General features: G+C 43.1%; 1 protein-coding gene across 1 annotated transcript in view; it reads left to right on the top strand.

Moving 5' to 3' along the window:
* Positions 1-4,544: 4,544 nt before the first annotated feature.
* The window catches only part of LOC133236369 (putative adhesion G protein-coupled receptor F2P), a 36,724-nt gene continuing 17,108 nt past the window's right edge, over positions 4,545-24,160 (top strand). Inside the window, exons 1-6 of the mRNA XM_061398369.1 lie at positions 4,545-5,102; positions 13,412-13,518; positions 17,180-17,222; positions 18,657-18,808; positions 20,599-20,829; positions 22,611-23,969. Of these exons, the coding sequence (XP_061254353.1) occupies positions 13,438-13,518; positions 17,180-17,222; positions 18,657-18,808; positions 20,599-20,829; positions 22,611-23,969 (1,866 nt within the window). The 5' untranslated portion in view covers positions 4,545-5,102; positions 13,412-13,437. The remainder of the gene's footprint in view (positions 5,103-13,411; positions 13,519-17,179; positions 17,223-18,656; positions 18,809-20,598; positions 20,830-22,610; positions 23,970-24,160) is intronic.

The following is a 24,160-nucleotide window of genomic DNA, read 5'->3' on the forward strand; positions in this document are numbered from 1 at the left end:
AGGTGTAAAATATAGTAGAACTATATGTAAATCTGTTCTGTGTTTTCCAAGTCTCTTGTAAATGCGTTAACATACTTTCAAAATTTAAAAAATAAAAAAGAAAGAGGAGAAAAAATAATGGTGTTTCTATCAAGGGAGAAGTGGTCCCCTGAGTTGAGAGCTACCAAGAGAGCAAGCAGGAGAAGGCAATGGCACCCCACTCCAGTACTCTTGCCTGGAAAATCCCATGGGCGGAGGAGCCTGGTGGGCCACAGTCCATGGGGTTGCTAAGAGTTGGACACGACTGAGCGACTTCCCTTTCACTTTTCACTTTCATGCATTGGAGAAAGAAATGGCAACCCACTCCATTGTTCTTGCCTGGAGAATCCCAGGGACGGGGGAGCCTCATGGGCTGCCGTCTATGGGGTCGCACAGAGTCGGACACGACTGAAGCGACTTAGCAGCAGCAGCAGCAGCAAGAGAGCAAGCAAGAAGAGAGTAGAGAGTTAACACGCAGGTTCACGAAGGTGGAGAGCACGCACTGGTGGCCTGTGTACAGCTGGCTGCAGTGGCCTGAAGGAGCAAACAGGACTGAAAGAGAACTGAGTGCGTGGAAGGAGACACAGCCAGTGTGGAAAGTTCGCAGGAGAAGCTTGGCCGAGGAGGAAGTGGTGGGGCGGAGTGAGTAGGAGAATGGGAACTAGTTTTTGTTTTTTTAGGAAAGAAGAGACTTGTTATATGTGAAGGTTAATGGGATGATCCATCACAGAGGGAGAGCTTGATGAGGCAGGAAATAGGAAATCTAACAGAATGTCACCCTGGAGAAGAGCTGAAGAGACAGGACAGAGCTTCTGGGAAGAGATAAGTGTTGACAGGAAGACGGGGGCTTCCTCTAACAGGACAGGAGGCAAGGAAGAGCAGCTGGGGGTGCGCGACGGTGGGCTTGTGGGTTTGCAGGTGAGAGGCGGATGGAGTCTCATCTCTTGGTTTTATTTTCTCTTTAAAATGTGAGATGAGGTTGGTAATGTGAGGACTAGGGGTAAGTTACTTCTGTGGTTTGAAGAGAACAAATATATATCATTAAGTTTCAGGAGGAATCATAGAAAAATTGATCAACCTCTGGAGGGGCTGTGGAATTCTGCATATGTTACTCTAAAGTGACAAATACATTTTGTATTTTACCAATTCTAAGATGCACTTCTGAAATTGAAGTACCCTCTGGTACTGTTCCATGGTTTCCTGGCACTGATTCAGAGTTTAGTTACCTGTGTTATTTCCGAGCTATCCATAAAGTCACCGCATCTTTCAATCAATAGCATCTTAGAGTCAGTGAAATATGTAATTTCATTCCTGCCAGGTTCAGCTGCTTGCATGCAGGTGTTCAGGGTTTCAAAGACAAGGCAATAGTTGTCAGTCACAAAGAGACCTATTTGAGTCCACTCAGGGAATAATATAATTGCGATGGGATTGTAAGCACTGCCTTCTGAGGGGATCAGCTCTTGATTACTGGAAGTACTTCATCAGAAGTTTGGTCTGTGAGTCCAATCTCAAGGATTTTATGCCAGGTTAAGACTCTCATAAAATTCTCTTGTAAGCGAAACTGTCCTGAGATGACCGTTCAGAATTCCTTCACCAAGGTGTCCAATATGAGATTCTCAGGAGCTGTGTCCTAAATGGAGGCATGGTTATTGAAGGAAGGGCCCAGAGAGCATATGTCTCCATCCATCAACTATTTATTAATTGCCTACTGTATGCCAAGCAGTCTGTTAGATTGGGGGTGGGGGATAAAAATAATTAAATCTAGGTCTCTGATCTAATGGAACTCACAATCTGCCATAAGAGATAGTTAAGTATCAAAGAGTTGTCACCAGAGGTATTTATTCATCCAATCACTTGAATAATACACATTTATCGAGCTCCTACAAGACACCAGCTACTGTTCTATGTGCTGAAAATACAGCAGTGATAAAATTGGACAGGTTCCTGTCTCCATGGTGTTTACTTTCTAGTGAGGGAAGAAAACCAACCAATAATATTTCAATAAGTATGATAATTTGCACTGGTGATATGTATGAAGAAAATACATGGAATATCATAGATAATGACGGGTGCTACTTTGGAGAGGGCACTAGAGTATCAGTCAAGCTACTCTGACTACATATAATAGAAAATCTTATGATCATATCAATCCTAGGAGTACTAATTATTTATCAAAAAAGTCCAGAAGTTATCAATCCCAGGGTGGGTTCAGTAAGTTAGTGGTATCATTAAGGACCAAGAATTTTTCAATCTTTGTGTTTCCCCATCTTCAATACATTGACATTTTCCTTGCAGTTGCAAGATGACTTCTATAGCTGCAGATGTTATATCCTCTTAAAGCTGCCAAAGCCAGAAGGGAGAACAGGGGAGATGAAGAGGGGCAAGATAAATTTTTCCCCCTGGTGTAGCTCCCTCATTTTATCAGGAGAAATCCTTCCTAGAAGTTCCCTTATCCCCCAGCAGACTTCCCACTAAACCTCATTGAATACAAATGGCCATCCATCTACATCTAATTCAGTGATCAGTAAGAGGACTTGCATTGTCATCGTTGGTTCAAAATAACGATGAGTCATCAAGTCTAGATTTTTGGCAAGAAGACAGAATGACCTTGGCTAGGTAAATAAATGGCTACCAAATCAGAGGATGCCTCTCTGAAATGACATTTGAGCCAAAACCTAAATGATGAAGTGGTGCCAATCTTGTGTACCACATATCTCGGTGGTGCAGACGGGGACCTGGGCCACGTTAGTTCCTGGTGGGTGCTCCAAAAGCAGAGTAGACACTTGAGGACAAGAATGAGTGGAGATGGGTGGAGGCCATCACTCTGGGTGGAGATGGGTGGAGGCCTTTCAGGTGGCAGGAGAGGCCAATGGAAAGGAAGAGGAATGTGACCCAGTTTATAAGCAAGAGTGAAACGAACAAGACAGGTTAGGTCGCAACCCTGGTGAAGATGACTTCAGATGGGAAGATTCCAATTCCAACATTACAAAAGTCATGATAATGTAATTATATGCAAAAGGAGGGCACTCAGTTTCACTTCAAGCTGTGGAGACTTCCTCAAGAAAGAGACAGTGGGTTTGGAGTTTTGGAGATTTGGAACAACATGATGAAAACTTCAACCAGTGTGCCATGAATGAGTCAGAGAGCAACTGGTGATGAGATTCAAGCCATGCTGATGAGCTCTGCTGTACTTAATTTAGGCCAAGACTCGCCTTTTCCAAAGTTGAGAGTCCCTGGTAAAAATAAATGAACTGGTTTTCTCCTGTGGGCAGTGTGAGGTTGGGCTTGGATGATCCCCAAGAACACCTCTGTCTTTCATATTCTGTGTCTCTAGTAGATGCTCAAGAAAAGTTAAGCCAGCATATGAACTATGAGCCTCAGTTTCTCCTGTTGCCACGACTTTGCCATCACTATAACCTGGAAATGCCCTTCCAGGCCTGCAGGCTGCATCAAATGACCCTGGACCAGCCTTCATCAACTCATCCTTGCTTTGGTCTTACTCGTTTTCCACGTTTATGTTTCTCTTACTGATTGATTGATTAAGGTTCCGGGTCTTAGTTGCTGTGCTTAGTTGCCTTCTCTAGTCGTGGCGAGCAGGTGCTACTCCCTAATTGCGGTGCACAGGCTTCTCATTGCAGTGGCTTCTCTTGCCGTGGAGCACAGCTCTAGGGCACTCGGGCTCAGTAGCTGTGGCACACAGCCTTAGTTGCTCCAAGGTATGTGGGATCTAGTTCCCCAACTACGGATTGAACCTGTATCCCCTGCATTGGCAAGTGGATTCTTAGCCACTGGATGACCAGGGAAGTCTCACATCTATGTTTCTTTTTTTTCCCAATAAGACGGTGAGCTCTGAGAGATCAACTGTGAAATTTACATAATTTACATATATCCACTAATATAGGGGATGCTTGGGTGTATGGTACATATACAATGAAAATACTGAGTTTTTCCATCTGCTGGTGGAACTTGAGTGGGTTTTGGCCCCAAAGGGGATTCTCAGATTTCTTTCCTTAGAAGATCCGGAGCAAAAGAAGACCCAGGAAGTCAAATGAGGATGAGGGATCTCTGGGATTAAAAATGAGTGCCTCTTTCTGTGTTACAAGAACCCTTTAATACAGGTTTTGAAAATGCCACACCTTAGATAAATGTGAGTGTGGTTTTTGAAACATGGACTTGGGAGAGCTAGAAAGTCCATGAATGCTAAAAAAATTTGAAAAAGATTTGTGAGGGTTTCAAAGTTAGAAAGATGTATAACTATCTATGTCATCTTCCAAGAGCCTTGGACCTTGTATCTATCAGCAGAGGCTAAGTTATGGCTGAAGTAACAAATAGCCCACAAATTTTAGCAACTAGAAATAATAGTCACCTTTTACTCATGTCCATCAGAGGTCAACAGGCCCCATACTTGTTACAAGGAAGTCAGGATGGAGTGGCTACCATTTTAAATTGCTGGTCCCCATGGCAGAACAACTTGCATGACCCCATCCAACTACAAGGAGGTTGGGAATGGCAGTGCCACCTTGTATCTGAACTAGGGACACCCAGAGACAATTAGCAAACCATACAACCATAATCTTCGTGACCAGAAAGCCAGCCAAAGAGCTCCAAGCGCAGACACTTGTGTTTCCCGTATCCCATTTTCAGGCTTAGGCAGATGCGTGAGGATGTTAGTAGCTGTGACCTAATACCACAAATCTTGTGCCGTCTCTATAGTCCTGGATCCTTTGCCAGAAAGAGAAGCCTTGGCCTTTTGTGAGAGTCTGCATGTGTTCACCTCGTGTATGACTCATCCATTCTCCACCACGCTGCCCCTCCCACGGCAGGGGCTACTCCCAGGCAGGACTTGCCTGGCAGGCTGCAGGGCATATGGGGCTGGCTGCCTGTCAGGCAGAGCCCAGCCTGACTGTCTCAGCCAGGGGAGCCACCATTCAGGGCTAAATTGACGGCTCAGAGATACAGGAGCCCAGCTTGCTGGTTTGCTGTGAGATATGGCAAAGGGAAGTCGTTGACATCTGCGTCTCCAGCTGCCGGGAGTAGGTCGAATTTGCCAGTGACAAATTCGCCCGTGTCGTTGGCTAGCCACGGTGAGTAGCCCCATGACCTTCTCAGTCCAAGGCCTTCCTTTGGAGAACTTCAGAGATGAGCAGCCAGTGAGGCTGTGTGGTATGGGCTTTCATTAACATATACAGAGAGTTAGTCTTAAAAAGGAATTTGGTAACCTAGGGGCACTTGGCATAATTCAATAAGAGCACTAATCTGGTAGGACAATATTTTTGTTTTTATTTATTACTCTCCACTTCTCTGATCCCATGCAAACAGAGGCCAGGAAAGTAGAATCTTTAAAGGAATTTTTCTTTGGTGACTTGACAGTGATTAAGTACAGATACAGAAGCTAATTAACTTTTTAAAAATCATAATTTCCCTCATCACACTTTGTAATGTTTTGTCTATAATTTTGGCTTATTATTAAGTCATCACCAGCCTTAAAGTCTCCTTGAATACAGAGGAATCTTTTTACACCCTTACACACACAAATTCTGCATTTCTAATGACTAACCTATGGCATTAAGAATTCCTGATCCTAAACACTGTTTTCCTGAGATCAGACTTTCTCAGGAGGAATACAAAGTTTGGGTAGATTTCTCTTGACTTGTGTTCTTTGTATGGCGGGTCGAGGAGAGATGGTAGACACCCAAACATCTCCATGTCCATTGCTTTTCATGTTCTTCCTTAAAATATTGTTGAAATTGGTGCTTAATTTGATTCTTTCCTTTTTCAGAAGGATTCTTTGTATTTGTTGAGTGTGAATTTTGAAAGTTTAGTTCTGCTTAAAAACTTTTTTCTCTTTGAATTTTGACAAAATGAGTTTTCCCCTCTAAAGTAAACTTGCCCGATTAAAGAATGAGGCTTGACTGGACCTTACGTTATTTGGGTTTATTAAATTTTCTCCTAGAAAGTTCATTCATATTTTTATGGTTTGGAAAAATCAGTTTATTTGTAGCTCACAGGAATGATTTTTGTTTAGCTTTAAAAACTGTAAAACTGGGACTTCCCTGGTGACTCAGTGGTTAAAACTTTGCCTTCCAATGCAGGGGTGAAGGTTATCCCTGGTCAGGGAACTAAGATCCCACATGCCTGAGGCCAAAAAACCGAAAACATAAAACATGTAACAAATTCAATAAAGACCAAAAAAAAAAAAAAAAAAACCCCTGCAAAACTTAAAAGACAGCAAAAACTATTTTCTGTCTTTAGAGACATCTTAAGATCATACAGACCTAAACCCCTTTCCAACAGTATTTGCATGATATAGAGTTATGGCATCATTGTCTTTTTGCAAAATAAATGATATTTTGTAAACAGAAACCAAGGCTGTCATTCGAATATGAGGTGATCAGGGGACAGCTCCAAGCCTGGTGACCGCCTGATCTTGCTAAAATTGGACATGGGTGCAGAGGCACAGGCGTTGGGAGTAGAGGTGGTTTGCCCGGGTCCAGCCAATAATGGGAGGCAGTATCCATAGACAATCATATGTTTAAATATGTCTGAAAAGAATAATAGAGCTAACTGAGATTCAGTCTACTTTTATTATCAGGTTTTGGTGATTCTAAACCACATCAGTGTTATGATACAATACTTGTCACCTCGGGGACACACCATTCCCCTCCCTCTCCTCCTCCTCCCCACACCTCCCCTTTCAGAGGGAGCCTGGCTTGTGCAAGGTTTGACTTGATTCACCAACCGGCTACTTTAGCGGTTGCTGCTTCCACAAAACCATAGCCTGTGGTCTAGTTATCTTTAATCCCACTCTCTTGGGAATACACAGCTTCTGGTTTTTAAAAGGTCTTTCCCTGGTGTCTCTGATGGTAAAGAATCTGCCTGCCGGGCAGTAGACCCTGGTTCAATTCTTGGGTTGGTAAGAAAAAAGTATATTCCTCTTAATGTAATCTTGATCTTTCAAGTCAATAAACCCTCTGTTGTTGTTGCTAAATTAGGAAAGAGGTTATAGAATTCTATTGCCTCTGAATATTATTCTTGACCCTTTTGATAGCAATAAACAAAGTCCTAAATCATGCTACTTTAAGCCCCGAAGGTGATTTTATGATGATGATACTAAGGTGGCTCATAGAACCCAGGGCATGAAATACAGGATCTTGAGGGTCGCCAGGAAGCCATTTTTAATCTTTATCTTTCTTGCCGTATCTACTTAATTTTGTGCTCTTTTTTGTTTTGTAGTTAGGGGTGTTCTCAATCCCATCACACTAACATCAGCTGGGGAGTTAAAAAAAAAACCCTACTCATCCCTAAATGCTAATAATTAGTGCAATCTAAGTGGAGGATATGTAGGTTTTCACTGTACTATTCTTTCAACTTTTCAGTAGTAATGAAATTATTCAAAATAAAAAGTTTGGGGAAAAATATTAGTGTTTGAGCCTTACTGTCAGAAATCCCGATTCAGTGGTTCTGGGGTAGGATCCAGACATTGGCAATTAAAAATAAAGCTCTCTGGGAATCCTAATGTGTAAAGTTGAAAACTACTGGCATGGGCTGCTGTCTCTTTCAGCTTCTCTAGAAGAGAGTGAGTGTTTTGAAAACAATGACATAATTTGAAAAATAGCTAAAATAGGAAATAATGGCTTTGGCTTATCAACAGATATTCTCAGATGCAGCAGTTTAGGACTCAATTTGCATTTCTGTTGGAGGGATACATTGGACACCTATTATTATTATTGCATTATTAATCATTTTGCCTAGATAAACCCTCACCCCACCCACACTTTTCTAGAAACTGCCTATGTCTTCCGTGTTTACTGCACATGGAGCTGAAAGATGGGCCTGGCCACAGCTGATTGGATTAGGGGAGGGCAGCTGACCCAAGCTGGGTAGACCAGTCCTCACCTCAGGAATCTTCAGGAAGGAAAGATTAAGAGGATTCACCACTCAAAGATCTTCACTGCAGAAGTTTGAGAAGATACATTCCAGCAAGACCTAAGTGAACATAGAGAAAAGGCACAGAGAACAAGAAAGAATGTGACACCTAAGGGACCACAGGAGGAGCAATGTCTCTTTTCAGAAACTCAGAGCTGAACAGGACTGACATATTGTTTCAGGTTTAGGAGTTAGGTGATGCCTTGTTTCCATATTGGGTTGTTGTTTGTTTTTTTTTAAACTCCTCACTATTTAAAAAAAAATAATTTTTTTTTTTAATTTAATTTTTGGCTGTGCTGGGTCTTGGTTGCTGCAAGGGCTACTCTCTGTTGCAGTGCTCAGGCTTCTCAGTGCGGCTTCTCTTGTTGAGGAGCGCCGGCTCTAGGGCGAGAGGATGTCAGTCGTTGGCAGCTCGTGGGCTCAGTAGCTGCAGCTCCCCCGGCTCTAGAGCATGGGCTCAATACTGTGGCACACAGGCTGAGTTGCTCTGCAGCATGTGAGATCTTCCCAGATCAGGGAGCAAGCTCGTGTCTCCTGCATTGGCAGGCGGATTCTTTACCACTGAACCACCAGGGAAGCCCCTCCACAGTTTTTAAAAAATTTCTGAAGATCTATTTGGAAACATTCTCCTCTTTCTATTTATATTAGAAAATATTCATAATTTCCATACATATGAGTTGTGAACAGCTATTTTCATATATATATATAATATAAATGAGAGAATACCAAATGTCAAATAAGATGGAGCTAAAGTTCACAAAGATAACCCATGAGACTGTTGCATCCTATTGACTGATGTCCCATTACTATTACAAAATTATACATGTATATATATATATATATATAAAACACTGCTACCTCATACTAATATATTATCAAAGCTCTTCATAAACATTTTTAATATTTGTGTAATATTCCTTTATATAGATTTATCAGAATTTACTATGCACTGTATTATTATTTGACAGTTACGTGTGCAGTCGCTCAGTCGTGTCTGACTCTTTGTGACCCCATGGACTGTAGCCTGCTGGGCTCCTCTGTCCATGTAACTTTCCAGGGAAGAATACTGGAGTGGGTTGCCACTTCTTACTCCACGGGATCTCCCTGACCCAGGGATGGACCCCGGTCTCTCGCGTCTCCTGCATTGGCAGCCTGATTCTTTACCATTAGTGCCACCTACTATATATTATCCAAGCGTGATCAGCAAACTTACATAATCATGCTTTTTTCTGTACTTCAAGTTACTTCTATATGATGGAGTCCCAGAAGTGCTTCAAAGCCACAATAGTTTGGGTTTACCTAGTTACTTAATCTTCTTTTCCAAATTTTGTATATGTTTATGATCTCTTGAATTTATCTCAGCTGTCTCTGTCAGAGTAAATTCTCTCTTTGGTTTTGTGGTGACTCATGGGGCTGGTGGTTCTTGGGGTACACCTTTACCAAGTGCCTGCATAGACACCATCAACCCATGTTCCTACCTGTTTGCTGTTTACCTTTCAGGTGTGAGTAATTCATTACTCATCATGGCTTGAAATCTGCATGCATTAAGAGAAAAACATCCAATTCAAAAGGAGGTTAGTGAAGCTTGCCAAGGCTCAGGGGAACCAATGAAATTGATGGAAAGTTCAAAAAACTGGGCATCTGGAGAAAACAGAGGACTTACATAAACATATCAGAGGAGGTGGTTCTGCGGATATGGTTGGGATCATAGAGGGTTATCCTTGTGCCCAGGAATTTGGCCCATTGACCAAGGTCAGTGCCTTTACTTCCTACTGTTGGAGAGGTTTAGTTCAGTTCAGTTGCTCAGTTGTGTCTGACTCTTTGCGACCCCATGGACTGAAGCACTCCAGGCTTCCCTATCCATCACCAACTCCTGGAACTTGCTCAAACTCATGTACATTGAGTTGGTGATGCTATCCAACCATCTCATCCTCTGTCGTTCCCTTTTCCTCCTGCCTTTAATCTTTCCCAGCATCAGGATCTTTTCCAATGAGTCAGTTCTTCGTATCAGGTGGCCAAAGTTGGAGAGATTGCCTCTGGGAAATTCCTGTTAGAATGTACACGTACCTGGGATGATTAAATCACAAACCATTAATATTCACTTTCACATTATTGGTAGTCAGCCTGACTGAAGGTAGTTCTTGGCAGTCAGAAGAATTCCAAATGGCTAAGATCTGAGAAAGGAGCTCATTGATGTGGCAAAGTTTGTATCAGAGTAAGGAAGGAGCTTTGTCCAAGGACAGAGATTTTTAGACTGGAGTCAAAATGAGACCCTGAGCATCTGGGCACAGCATGGAGATGACTCAGGATGAAGACTGAAGGAGTTCTGAAGGCAATTCTACTTAGTTTGTATGTTTCTAAAAGATTATTTAAACCTAGATCTCTCTATTTATCATCTATCTCTGACATCACTATTTCCATCTGTCTGTCTATGTGTATAATTTTTTTTACTGAGAGATAGAGATACTGATCAGTTCTTTTACGTCTCCAATGAGGACAGGAAGGAGGACAGGGACAGATCGATATAGTTTAAAAAGCCCTTGATCAGGAGTCAAAAGAATCTGGTTCTTCTAGTAACTTGGAGTATGATCTTGGAAAAGCCACCTTCTATCTGGACAATTTCCTCTTTGATAAAAAAGGAAAAATGGTAACTTTTTTGTTTACCGCATAAAATTTTATGAGGTCAAGGTGAAAGTTATATGTGAAATGTTCTGAAGGAATTAACTCCATACAAAGCTCAGCTCTTTCTTATATCAGAAAAGACATGTGATATACTGAAAAAAATTGCAGATCTGGGTTTAAATCTTAGCTATGCCACTTAGTAACTATGAGGTTAGCCAGGGTCAACTTTTAGCCCCTTAATTTAAAAAAAAAAAATTGTGGCAATCACTCAGTTACTTAGAACTATCCAAAGGCATTACAAGAGTGAATGTAAATATAGTGTCAGACACACAGTAATAGACAGTGTCTATTTGTTTTACCAATCTCTTGCCTTTCATAGTGTCTGCATTTAGGCAGGAGGAAGGGATTGGCCATTGACTAGGGGTGAAATAGTACAATGTCTACAGGATAGACGCTATGGAATCTTCCACTCCTGAGATCATCTGAAGTGTATTCCCACAGTCTGTCTGGGAAATTACATAGTGTTTTGTGGATCTCACTAGAAGCCTCAGCAATTCACCTCGAAACCTAATTATGCAAGTAGGAGCCGCAGACTCAGCTGACCAGGCTGGTGATTGAAATACTCCTGGGTGTCTGATCAAAATATGTCTGGAGTTTTCTTGACTCTTGTTTGTGTTTGCCATGATTGCTATTCCAATACTTTCTTTTTTCCTAGTCAAGATTTAAGGGTTAAAGTTGTAGAGTCCCCCCCACCCCCAATCATTCTATAGAGCTGCTCTGGTCTCTATCACTTGTGTGTGTGAGTGTGTTTAAATTAAACAGATGTTTGTTTCCGATGGAGCCATATGCAAAGCACAAGCCAGGGTGCAGCACATATGTTTTCTTTCTGCCTGTTTTGTCTTTGTCACTCAACCTATGGCTTTCGGGATGGAGGAATTTGACATAAAGGTAGGAAGAAATATTTCAGAATTGAATTGCTAACAAATATGGGAATTGCTTTGTGGAATCTGAAACTTGGGGACACTTCCTGTCATGTCTACTTGTCTGGCTTTGACTTCAAGGGTCTGGAGATCTCCAGGGAGCAAACCCTAGCCAAGTTGCCACCCAATGGGTGGTGCTTCAAGAGTGCCATTGGACTGCGACTTCCCGAGATGTTGAGGGGACACGGAAAGTAGTCATCCTTGCTGTCATTGTTTAATTTCTGTTTAGGACACCATTGTTTAATTTCTGTTAAGGCATTACTTGGAGACGGGAAGCTCATTTTATGTTTGCTAAGAAAAGCAGGGGTGGGGGTTGGGGGGAAGGGATATTTAGGGAGTTTGGATTGACATGTATACACTGCTGAATTTAAAATGGATAACCAACAAGGACCTACTGGATAGCACAGGAAACTACTATGTAACAACTTAAATAGGAAAGTGAAGTGAAATGAAGTCGCTCAGTCGTGTCCAACTCTTCGAGACCCCATGGACTGTAGCCTACCAGGCTTCTCCATCCATGGGATTTCCAGGCATAGGGTACTGAAGTGGGTTGCCATTTCCTTCTCCAGGGGATCTTCCTGACCCAGGAATTAAATAGGAAAAGAATTTGAAAAAAGAATATATATATATATATATGTGTGTGTGTGTGTGTTTAACTGACTCATTTTGCTGTACATGTGAAACTAACACAATATTGTAAACAACTACAGTTCAATTAAAAGAATTCTTTTTAATTAAAGGAGAATAAAATACTATAGGACCTTCAGAAAGCTGTTAATGATGGTCTGAAACAGGCACTGCAAAATATTTTAAATAATCATTCGATTTCAGTGGAACTTCAGCTAGACAATCATTTCAATGCAGCAAACATGATTTTAAAATGTAATTTGCCTAGTCTTTAAAATAATGGCATTGTTTTCTATAGAATTATGCATAGTTGGGATAAAGACTATTTCTCTTTCACCAAAAAATGGTCAAATAGTATCAACCATTGTAAAAGCTCCTGGCCTTTGTTGATGACATCCAAGTCTTCTCCTTCTTTATCTAAAAGTAAAGAAACACCTCTCAAAGAATATCTTACTCAGGGATGAAAAATATTGAAGTTATTAAAATTTATATCTATATAGCATGGGCTCTGATGCAAATCCTCAGTTCTTCCGGTCTCCCTTCTCTCCGTCCCACCTTTCTTCTTTCTTTTTTTTTTTTTCCTTTCTTCTTTCTTATGGAATTTTCTATGTCCCCATCATGTGTCCAGCACGGTTCTAGATGCTAAGAAATCATTTTAGTTTTGACATCAGTTTTGGCAGAAATAACAATACCAGGGCATGTCTAAGATCCGTTTTGAAGGAGCTGCTACCTACCTATGAAAATACAGCTCCAGAGTTAGGGGGAAATGAGGGACCACAGGTCAAGCCTGGTGCTTACTCTCCTTCAAAAGTGATTCTAATCTGAGTTTGCATGTTGGAATGCCAGCTCACCTTCCACCCTAGCCACCCACAGCTTTCTCAGCCCTGCCTAACCCAGAGAGTGCGCCATCCTTCCTGCTCCCCAAATATGGGCTGGATATGTCACACCCCAGTAGGCAGATGCCTTTGGAGGGATTCCCATGCTAGGTGTTACATGCAAGACAACAGCAGAACCTGAAGGTTATCACGGCGATTGCCTGCACCTCCCAGGGCCAGCTGGTGCGCATACCTGCGGCATCCTGGTAAGGTCTAGGGAGACCACAGGGACCCCACCTCTGAAGCAGTGGAGCCCAAGCAGACAGCGCTAAGGACAGAACCCAGTCTCAGGCTGACTGGTTCTGCATGGAACACTGAAAGCTTCCGATTGGAGACATTTTGCCTTTTCGTTTGTTCTTCTAGTAGCCAGAAAGGCAACTGTGTTGAAGATGATGACTCAGATGCTTTTGCTCTTGCTGTACGGCTTCGTGTTTCTTTTGGCCACAGAGTCCTGCAGGACGTTATGCCAGGTGAGAAGAGGGAGGTGGGAGGATGAACTGGTGGGGAGACCAAATGGAAACTAGAACCCATGAGTTAGGCAGCCCATCTGAGCTGAAGGGTATGTAGAAGAAGGGGTGAAAGTGAAAGTCGCTCAGCTGTGTCTGACTCTTTGTGACCCCAGGGATCGAACCCAGGTCTCCCACATTGCCAGCGGATTCTTTACCAGCTGAGCCACAAGGGAAGCCCAAGAACACTGGAGTGGGTAGCCTATCTCTTCTCCAAGGGATCTTCCCGACCCAGGAATTGAACTGGGGTCTCCTGCATTGCAGGCGGATTCTTTACCAACTGAGCCATGAGGGAAGCCCAAAGATGGGGTAAAATGCTCCAACCAGAAGAAATTGCAACTGCAGGTCACCAAAACCCATTTTAGTCAATAGCTGCCAATTATTTTCCCATCTGCTTTTTCCATAATTTCCTGAGATGCAAAGGGGTTTGAATGATGTAAGGGTAATCAACTCTTTTTCCCATATCCTTTGATGGTGAAGCTTTCAGTGGCTGGTAAACAGGGTAGTGCCTCTTCCTTAAAGGCATCTGAGAATGTGGAGGCTGGGAGGGGTGTGACCTTGACTGTGTCTGTGTTAGTTAAGTCATGTCCGACTCTTTGCGACCCCATGGTAGCTTGCTAAGCTCCTCTGTCCATGGAATTCTCCAGGCAAGAATACTGGAGTGGGTTGTCATTTCCTTCTCCACGGGATCTTCCTGACCCAGGAATTGAACCCGGGTCTTCTGCATTGCAGGCAGATTCTTTACCATCCGAACTGTAGGGAAGTCTCCAACCTTGACTGGGAAATGGTTAATGGCATTGAGTGAGCAGGATTTAGGAATGGTCCAGGCACCGTGAGACACTGTCCCACCCAAAATGGCATCTCCTTCGAGAAGTCTGATGGTGAACACCACCAATGGGCAGGAAGGAGCAGTGAGCACCTTGGTCAGGTGGCAGCCTGGATGGGAGGGGGTTTGGGGGAGAGTGGACACATGTATATGTATAACTGAGCCCCTTTGCTGTTCGCCTGAAACTATTGCAACATGGTTAATCAGTTATAATCCGATATAAAATAAAAAGCTAAAGAATTCTTTCTAGAAGTTTCCAAATAATATTCACTCTGTAAATAATGTGCCCCTGGATGGGAATTTTCTCCATGACGCCCCTCCTCCTAATACTGAGTTACAGCCCAGTTTCTGGGAAAACTTAGAGACTCCCTCAGAAAGGCCTTTTCCAGGAGGCACCCAACTCCACAGTTCTGTACTATTTCCTCTTCATTTCCTCATCCACGCTCTTCCACAAGACAGAACTTGGAGGCTGAGCATGGGAGGCTGCCTTTGTTTTCTTGATTATCGCGGACTCACCTTACCAGAAATGTTCCATCCTTTTCTTCTCAATTTACAAGTTGCTGGGGGCTGAGCTTTTTTGGGGTGCTATCTGTCTTCCAACCTCTCTCAGGCAGTTCTGTGGGTTTAACAGGTGATGGGTTTGCAAGTGTCTTGTTCGTAGTATTAGTCTGAGGATTATTGCCGTGTGTGTGTGTGTGTGTGTGTGTGTTAGTTGCTCAGTTGTGTCTGACTCTTTTCGATCCCACGGACTGTAGCCTGCCAAGCTGCTCTGTCCATGGATTGTTACTATCTGAAGCTTAAGTGGCCCAGACCGGATACCACCCTAGAAATGAAGAGATCAGGTGGAGTTGTATACCTGGACTTTGGCAGATTAACTGGAAGTGAATCAGTTCCTTCACTTAAGAAGACAGTTTCCAGAATTTCTTGTAAATAACATACCATTGCCTTCTGCCTTCCTATCTGACTAGCAGGATGTGACCTCACTGGAGTCTGTTTAATGGGCCAAGTGTTATCCAGAATTGTTCATTTTGAAGTGCTTTGTTATGGTGCATTGGAGATCATGATCCACTCAAGATGGGCTGAGGGCATCTTGAAATGTTTGCATGTCCATGCATCTATTTATTTATTTATTTGGTTGGCACCGAGTGGCATGTGAGATCTCAGTTCCCTCACCAGAGGTCAAATCTGTGTCCCCTACATTGGAAGCATGGAGTCTTCACCACTGGACTCTCAGGGCAGTCCCTCCAGTAATAAATTAATAACAATATTTTTATAAATAAACTGCCAAGATTTCCTCTCTACATTTTTTGGCTGCATAGTTACATGTCAATAATTTTGTAGTTTTTTTCTATAAGAAAAATAGAAAGATGCTTCAGTTTTACCTCTAAAATTGATGATCAGATTTTTTTCATTCTTATTGCTAGTTAAAAAAAATAGTTTTCAGCTTCTCAATTCATTGTTAATAATGTTATGTAAACATGTAAGAAAGACTGTTGTCAAATTTGGGGAAACCAAATTTTTTTCATATGTTAGTTGCAAGGTATCTTGAGCACGTACGATTTTCTTGTTCTATGACAAATTGTAAATACTCTGAGAATGAATGCCTCTTTTTTTTTTTTTCCATAAAAGCAGTGTTTATTAAAGCTTTTTTCTTAGTGAAAAATGCCAGATAACCAAGTATTACTTATTCTATCACTTATTGAGGAAGAAGCTTTACACATTAGAGCAAAGCAATACAAGTTAACATGGAACCCCATTGTTACCAGCCTCTTGTAGGCAAGAAAACAAGCCTGGAGGACTCAGCGGGGCCCGTCGCCTCCTCACAGGGAGGGATGGGAACACCTGCCTGTCTCCAGTACCCGACAGAGTCCAGCACAGACCAGGACCGAGACTGCAGTCTGCAGAGAAGAGCGTGTCCTGCTGTCTGTAGGGACACGCTACTCAGCCCTGGTGCTCCAGGAACAGTATCTGCCACACACTCACAGCCTCTTATATGTTGATGTCCTTGTAATGCAGATACGACTGCAAACTACATAAATATATGCTATTGAATCCAATCTAAACATATACCCAACTCAACTTCTACCCCAAACAGCTACATCCTTCGAGTGCTCTCCAAAATAAGAGAGAATATAAAGGAGGGGGAGTTGGAAAAAGGAAAAAAAAAAGACTGAACAGATGATGGCTAAACTATTTTGCTTCTGAAAATTTAATCAAACATATGATAATGATGGAGCTTCCCTGGTGCCTCGGTGGTAAATAATCTGCCTGCCAATGAAGGAGACGTGAGTTTGATCCCTGGGTTAGGAAGATCCCCTGGAGAAGGAAATGGCAACCCACTCCAATATGCTTGCCTGGGAAATCCCATGGCCAGAGGAGCCTGGCGGGCTACAGTCCATGGAGTCGCAGAGTTGGACACGAATTAGCAGCTAAACAACAACAACAGTGATCATGTGAACACATTGCTACACTCTTTTTCAGCACAAAGAAGGGGCCCATGCAAGCAAGGGGTTCTGCACCTCAACCTTCATTAATTTCCAGTGAGCCCACATCTGCCCAGGGTGTATTTCCTAGATAGAAAGCAGATCATTCTTCCTGGAGTGAAAGGAGTTCTCCTGCTGAATAGCCGTGGAAAGACATCTGTTCAGGTTGAGGGGAAATGGGACTGTGGTGACAAATTCATGGTCTTAGATTTAGTGGCACGCTGGCATCAGAGCTGAGTCAGATGTCGTGAAAGTGAATCACTGGCTGCACATTTTAGTGACTGCTTCTGACCTGAGTTTTAATTTTCCTTCCTAGGCTTCCAGCAAGAGCAAGGAGCAGGTGTCTACCAGGCCACACGGTATGTTGGCAGCAGTTACTAACAGTTGGCTGTGTTCCTATCCATCTGTTGTAACGCAGAGCTCTTCTCAGCCCTCTGTCTCATGGCGTGGTAGATGGCACACCTCGATGGCATGTATCTGGATTTTCTTTTACTCTTCTCATCTTAAATTGTACCTTTGACCCCTGCTCCCTTCTTGCTGCATCCTGGTCTGAGAGTTCTTTGCCATAAATCCTTTGGATTGAACCAACTCAAAATAGAACAGTGGCTATGGGGGGGTCTATGACACCCTGCTGATGACATAACTCCTTGTAAAGTTCTGGAGCTAAGAAATTTTTTGTATAATACTTTTTAAAATTTATTTTTTTAAAATTGAAGGATAATTGCTTTACAGTATTTTGTGGTTTTCTGTCATACATCAATAAGAATCAGCCATAGGTACTCCCATGTCCCCTCCCTTCTGAATCTCCCTCCCCATCCTACCCCTCTAGATTGTCACAGAGCCCTGGTTTGAGTTCCCTGAGTCATACAGCAAATTCCCACTGGCTATCTATTTCACATATGGTATTGTAAGTTTCCATGCTACCTTCTCTGTGCATCTCATCCTCTCCCTCCTCCCCTCCCCCCATGTCCATATGTTGGTTCTCTCTCTCTGTTTCTCCATTGCTGCCCTGAAGATAAATTCATCAGTACCATCTTTTTAGATTCCATATATATGTGTCAGTGTATGATATTTATATTTCTCTTTCTGACTTACTTCCCTCTGTATAATAGGCTCTAGGTTCTCCCACCTCATTAGCATTGACTCAAATGTGTTCCTTTTTATGGCTGTGTAATATTCCATTGTGTGTATGTACCACAGCTTCTTTATCCATTCGTCTGTCGGTGGATATCTAGGTTGCTTCCATGTCCTAGCTATTGTAAACAGTGCTGCAGTGAACACTGGGGAACATGTGTCTTTTTCAGTTTTGGTTTCCTCAGGGTATATGTCTAGAAGTGGGATTGCTGGGTCATATGTGGTTTCATTCCTAGCTTTTTAAGAAATTGGAGCTGAGAAATTTCTTAGAGGATATCAAGCATGCTGGCTTCCAAACTGTATTCTTGGGGAGCTGCAGGCATGAGGCGTGTTTAGGGGGTTCCTATGGGGTGAGATAGGGAGCTGGTGGACTGAACTGTGGGCTCTTCTCTCTTACTCACTTCAGCTGGGATGGTACCATTTTTATCTATTTTAAACCTTAGAGTTCAGGATACTAGTTTGTTGGAATTAATAGGAGGTTGTCACTGAAACAAATGATGATCCCTGATCTATTTCAATCGTCCTGCACTTTACAAAGAAAAGACACCTGATGTCCATAGGACTGATGTGCCTTCACTGTGCGGACACCGTGGTAACTGGCCCATGTGGTCCAGAGCCCAGACCTCTCCATCCGATGCTGACACCTTTTCTTTTCTCAGGTGAATGCCATGGCACTTGTGTGGACAATTCCTACTGCAGCCAACCTTGCCCTCCAGACACTCCAGGGGATATGGGGTTTTTATGCAGGCAAAAGAAATGGCACAAAGTAACTGAATCCTGCCGCACTCTCACTGCCTTCAACATCTTCGAGGTAATATCCTTTCTCTCACTTGCAAAGTGGAGCCCCAGACTAGCAGTGCAGCACAATTGACAATAGTCAGGGCATGGAAGCAACCTAAACATCCATCAACATCGAGGTGGATAAAGAAGTTGTGGTACATATATACAATGGAATATTGTGTATATATATATATGTATATTCAGCCATAAAAAATATATATATATATTCAGCCATAAAAATGAATGAAATTGGATCATTTGTAGTCATGTGGTTGGACCTAGAAACTGTCATACAGAGTGAAGTAAGCCCGAAAGAGAAAAGCAAATATTGTATATTAATGTACATATATGGAACCTAGAAAAATGGTACAGATGAACCTATTAGTAGGGCAGGAATAAGAGACACAGACATAGAGAATGGACATGTGGCTATGGCAGGGGAGGGGAGGGTGGAACGAATTAGGAGAGTAATACTGACATATATACACTACCATGTATAAAATAGACAGCTAGTGGGAAGCTGTTATATAGCACAGGGAGCTCAGCTTACTGCTCTGTGATGACCTAGAGGGGTGGGATGGGGGTGGGTGGGAAGGAGACTCAAGAGCGTAGGGATATATGTATACATAGCTGATTCATTTTGTTGTGCAGCAAAAACTAATACAACATGGTAAAGCAATTATACTCCAATTAAAAAATAAGAAATTATGCACGTAGCACTCAATAAGGGGAAAGTGGACATGAGGCTGTGTGGTTGGTAAATGTGTTTGTACTTGTCCAATAAATCTATTAGTTCCAATAAAACTATATTTACCAAAAATCAGGCCATTTTTGGTGATAAGGAGAAGGCAATGGCACCCCACTCCAATACTCTTGCCTGGAAAATCCCATGGGCGGAGGAGCCTGGAAGGCTGCAGTCCATGGGGTCGCTGAGGGTTGGATACAACTGAGCGACTTCACTTTCACTTTCATGCATTGAAGAAAGAAATGGCAACCCACTCCAGTGTTCTTGCCTGGAGAATCCCAGGGACGGAGGAGCCTGGTGGGCTGCCGTCTATGCGGTCTCACAGAGTCGGACACGACTGAAGCGACTTAGCAGCAGCAGCAACCTGCTGACTATCGCATTAACCTGATGATCCAGTGGCTAAGACTCTGTACTCTTACTGCTGAGAGCCTGGGTTTGATTCCTTATGTAACTATGGAATATGCCCTATGTAACTATGGAATAAGCCATGGAGCATGCCCTGCCCACTCTCCCTCCCCAAATCAGATGATTATCCTGGGGCCATAGTTTGCCCTGCTTGCTCTCAAGGGTGAGACTCAAGCCAGAATCCATGGGAGATCTATCAATACTTTCAGTCCTTCTCTATGGATGTTCCAACGGATTCATCCAAATTCAGCTCAGAATTTCTATTTTAAAAATATGCTCATATCTCTCGCTTTGCCCCTCAAGAATAGTAGAAATAAGCTTAGAGGGCACTAGAAATCTACCTACAGAATGAATGTGCAGCATACATAAATAGAAGTCAGAAGAGGTGTACTAAAGACCACAGTTGCTATTTTGGGCAGGAAGCAGGTGGCTGGCAAGGCAGGGCTTTCCTTTTCTGTTGAAACAGAAAAGGTTTCACAGAATAACAGAAATAACAGAATAACAGAAACAGGTTATTCACAGCGAGTATGAGCTTGAGAATGTAAAATACAAAAACATTATGCAATATACAATCATGTAATCAGACTGTCCTAAATTTTAGTAAAACTCCTTTTCTATTTAAAACAAAAGGAACATTAAAAAACTTTTTGTTGTTTTTTGCCATTTCTTAGGCAGATTCAAATTCTGTTCAAACATTTGGAGGATCAAAAATAAATGAATATACCAATAAGCCTGAGACTATTACAGATTTGTTAATGGAAAAGTGTCCACAGAATCTGTCCTGTGTGATCAGGAACATTCAGAAGTCTCCTCGGATTCCGGGTAACATCGCTTTGATTGTGCAACTCTTATACAACATCTCCACTGTGCCAATGATGGATGTTGATGAGACAAAGATGAAGGTGAGTGGTGGTGAGGGTGTGGCAGAGAATCATCTTGATAGAAAAGGAATGCAGGTGAGCTGGATACTTTGTGAGCTTTTGGGGGTCTGAGAACTGTGTTTTTCATCTCAGTATCTCCAGTGCTTAGCACAGCAAGTATTTAGTAAATCGTCATTGATAAGTGAATGAAGAGCTAATGAATAGAAGAATGAAAAAGTGAAAACATTCAATCAACAAACATTTAGAGAGACCACTTATGGGGTGTGGATCAAACCCCAGGGTACATTCCAGTATCTGGCTACTGAAAACTAAGAACCATGGTAGATCTGCAGAGAGAAAGAGACTTTTTTTACTTTCATCTGGAGTCTGAACTGGTTGCAAAAAAGGAAAATAACTGAGTGCAAAGAAAACAATCATACATATCTGTCTCAGGAATATAAAATGAAACTAGATCCATTTTTTTTTTGCTTTGATCTTCAAAGCAGAGGATATTAAAAAGTAAGTTTAGCCTCTAGGATCGATTTCCAATTTGGTATGTTCCTATACGTGGGCTCCCCTGATGGCTCAGAGATAAAGAACCCACCTGTCAATGCTGGAGCCACTGGTTTGATCCCTGGGTCAGGAAGATTCCCTGGAGAAGGAAATGGCAACCCACTCCAGCATTCTTGTCTGGGAAATCCCATGGACAGAGAGTCTGGCAGGCTACTGTCCATGGGGTCACAAGAGAGTCGGACACGACTTAGCAACTAAGCAATAACAAATGTTCCTATACAGGGTGCTCCACACAAGCGGGATTCATTAGATGCTAATTACGTAATAGGTGCTCTGACCTGGGTAAACAAATGCTAGTTTCACTAAGGTATGAAAAGGAATTGATGATGGCAATGGGCATGTGGAAGGAAGGCATTGCACAAAATGTGAGGAAGGCAATTCCCTTGCAGCACTAACCTCACTTGGGAGTCTCATTAAGATGCTGGTTCTACATAGACATAGAAAATAGACTGGTGGTTTGCCAAGGGGGAGGGTGGTGACAGAGGGATGGATTGGGAGGTTGGAATTAGCAGATGCAAACTAGTATACAGAGAATGGATAAACACCAAGGTCCTACTGTATAGCCAGGGAACTGTATTCAATATCCTGTGATAAACCATAATGGAAAAGAAATGCAAAAGAATGTGTATTTATATATGTGTGTGTGTAACTGAGTCTGTTGCTGGACAACAGTAATTAATACAACACTGTAAATCAACAATACTTCAGTTTTAAGAAAAGGATGCTGATTCTGATTGACTAGGTCTGGGGTGGGGCCTGAGATTCTGGATCTCCAGGCAGTTCCAGGGGATGCCTTTGCTGCCAGCTGGAGGACCACTTTTTTATGTATTATTTTAATTATTTACTTATCTATTTATGTATTCTTGGCTGTGCTGGGTCTTTGTTGCTGCTCAGGCTTTGCTCTCGTTGCGGCGAGCAGGGGCTACTCTCGTTACAGTGTGAGGGCTTCTTACTGCGGTGACTTATCCTATTGCGGAGCCCGGGCTCTAGAGTGTGTGGGCTTCAGCAGTTGTGGCTCCCAGGCTTTAGAGCACAGGCTCAACAGTTGTAGCACACGGGCTTAGATGCTCCATGGCATGTGGGATCTTCTTGGTTCAGGGATCCAACCCGTGTTTCCTGCACTGGCAGGGGGATTCTTTACCACTGAGCCACCAGGGAAGTCCCAGGACCACACATTTTAAAAGTAAATGTTGATTGTTCTGGCAGATTCAGAGAGTGGCTCAGTACTAATCCCGGTTCTTCATTGACAGAGTTACAGCATCATGGCCAACCACATTCTAAATAGCAAAAGCATCTCAAACTGGACCTTCATCCCCGAAAGAAACAGCAGCTGTGTCCTGCTACATTCAGTCAATTCCTTCGCAAGAAAGCTATTTGTCAATAAGCATCCCATTGAAATAGCAGATATTTTCATCCACACAGTGGGCACCATCCTCTCTAGAGACAACGCTGGAAAGAATTTCACCTTTTCAATGAGAGTTAACGACACCCGAGAAGTCACAGGGAAGGTGTCAATCAGTAGAGAGGAACTTCAGGAGGTGCCTTCTCCTTCTCGGGCTGTCAGCATCGCATTTCCAACTCTCGGGGCCATCTTAGAAGCCAGTGTTTTGGAAAGCATCACCGTGAATGGGCTTGTCCTGTCTGTCATTCTGCCCAAGGAACTTGAAAGAATCTCGCTGATTTTTGAAAAGATCAGCAAGTCGGAGGACAGGAGGGCACAGTGTGCAGGCTGGCACTCCGTGGAGAGCAGATGGGATCACAGGGTCTGCCAAAAGATTCAGGAGAACTCCCAGCAGGTAGTCTGCAAATGTAGCCCGAGCAAGACGTTTACCTCTTTCTCGATTCTGATGGCACCCCATGTCTTGCAGAGCCCCATCCTGATTTACATCACGTACATAGGCTTGGGTGCTTCTATCTGCAGCTTGATCCTCTGCTTGTCCATCGAGGCCTTGGTCTGGGGCCAGGTGACGAAGACAGAGATCTCATACTTACGCCACGTGTGCATTGCTAACATTGCGACCACCTTACTGATGGCTGATGTGTGGTTCATCGTGGCGTCCTTTCTCAGTGGCCCAACGAGGCACCACAGCGCATGCGTGGCAGCAACCTTTTTTGTTCACTTCTTTTACCTTTCTGTGTTTTTCTGGATGCTCGCCAAGGCACTCCTCATTCTCTACGGAATCCTGATAGTCTTCCATACATTGCCCAAGTCCGTCCTGGTGGCAGCTCTCTTTGCGGTGGGCTACGGGTGCCCTTTGCTCATCGCTTCTATCACGGTCGCTGCCACTGAGCCTGGCAAAGGTAATCTCCGGCCTGAGGCCTGTTGGCTCAACTGGGACATGACCAAGGCCCTTCTGGCTTTTGTGGTTCCGGCTCTGGCCATCGTGGTTGTCAACCTGGTCACAGTCACACTGGTGATTGTCAAGACCCGGCGAGCGGCCATCGGCAGTTCCATGTTCCAGGAGGTGAGGGCCATCGTGAGGATCAGTAAAAACATTGCCATCCTCACACCACTGCTGGGACTGACGTGGGGATTTGGCATAGCCACAGTTCTCAATGACAGCTCGCTGGCTTTCCACATCATCTTCTCCCTGCTCAACGCCTTCCAGGTAAGTCCAGACAGAGCCTTCTGACTGAGTCCACAGTGAGAGAATTCAGGAGAAAGTTTTGTGATCAGGAGCTCGTAGCATCGTATTTCTTTGTAAAAGACAAAGGATTTGAAATAGCATATTGAGTCAGGAGAGCTTCCCAGGTGGTGCTAGTAGTAAAGAATCTGCCTGCTAGTGCAGGAGGCACAGGA

Source organism: Bos javanicus, chromosome 23 (genome assembly GCF_032452875.1).
Source record: "Bos javanicus breed banteng chromosome 23, ARS-OSU_banteng_1.0, whole genome shotgun sequence".
Taxonomy (NCBI): domain Eukaryota; kingdom Metazoa; phylum Chordata; class Mammalia; order Artiodactyla; family Bovidae; genus Bos; species Bos javanicus.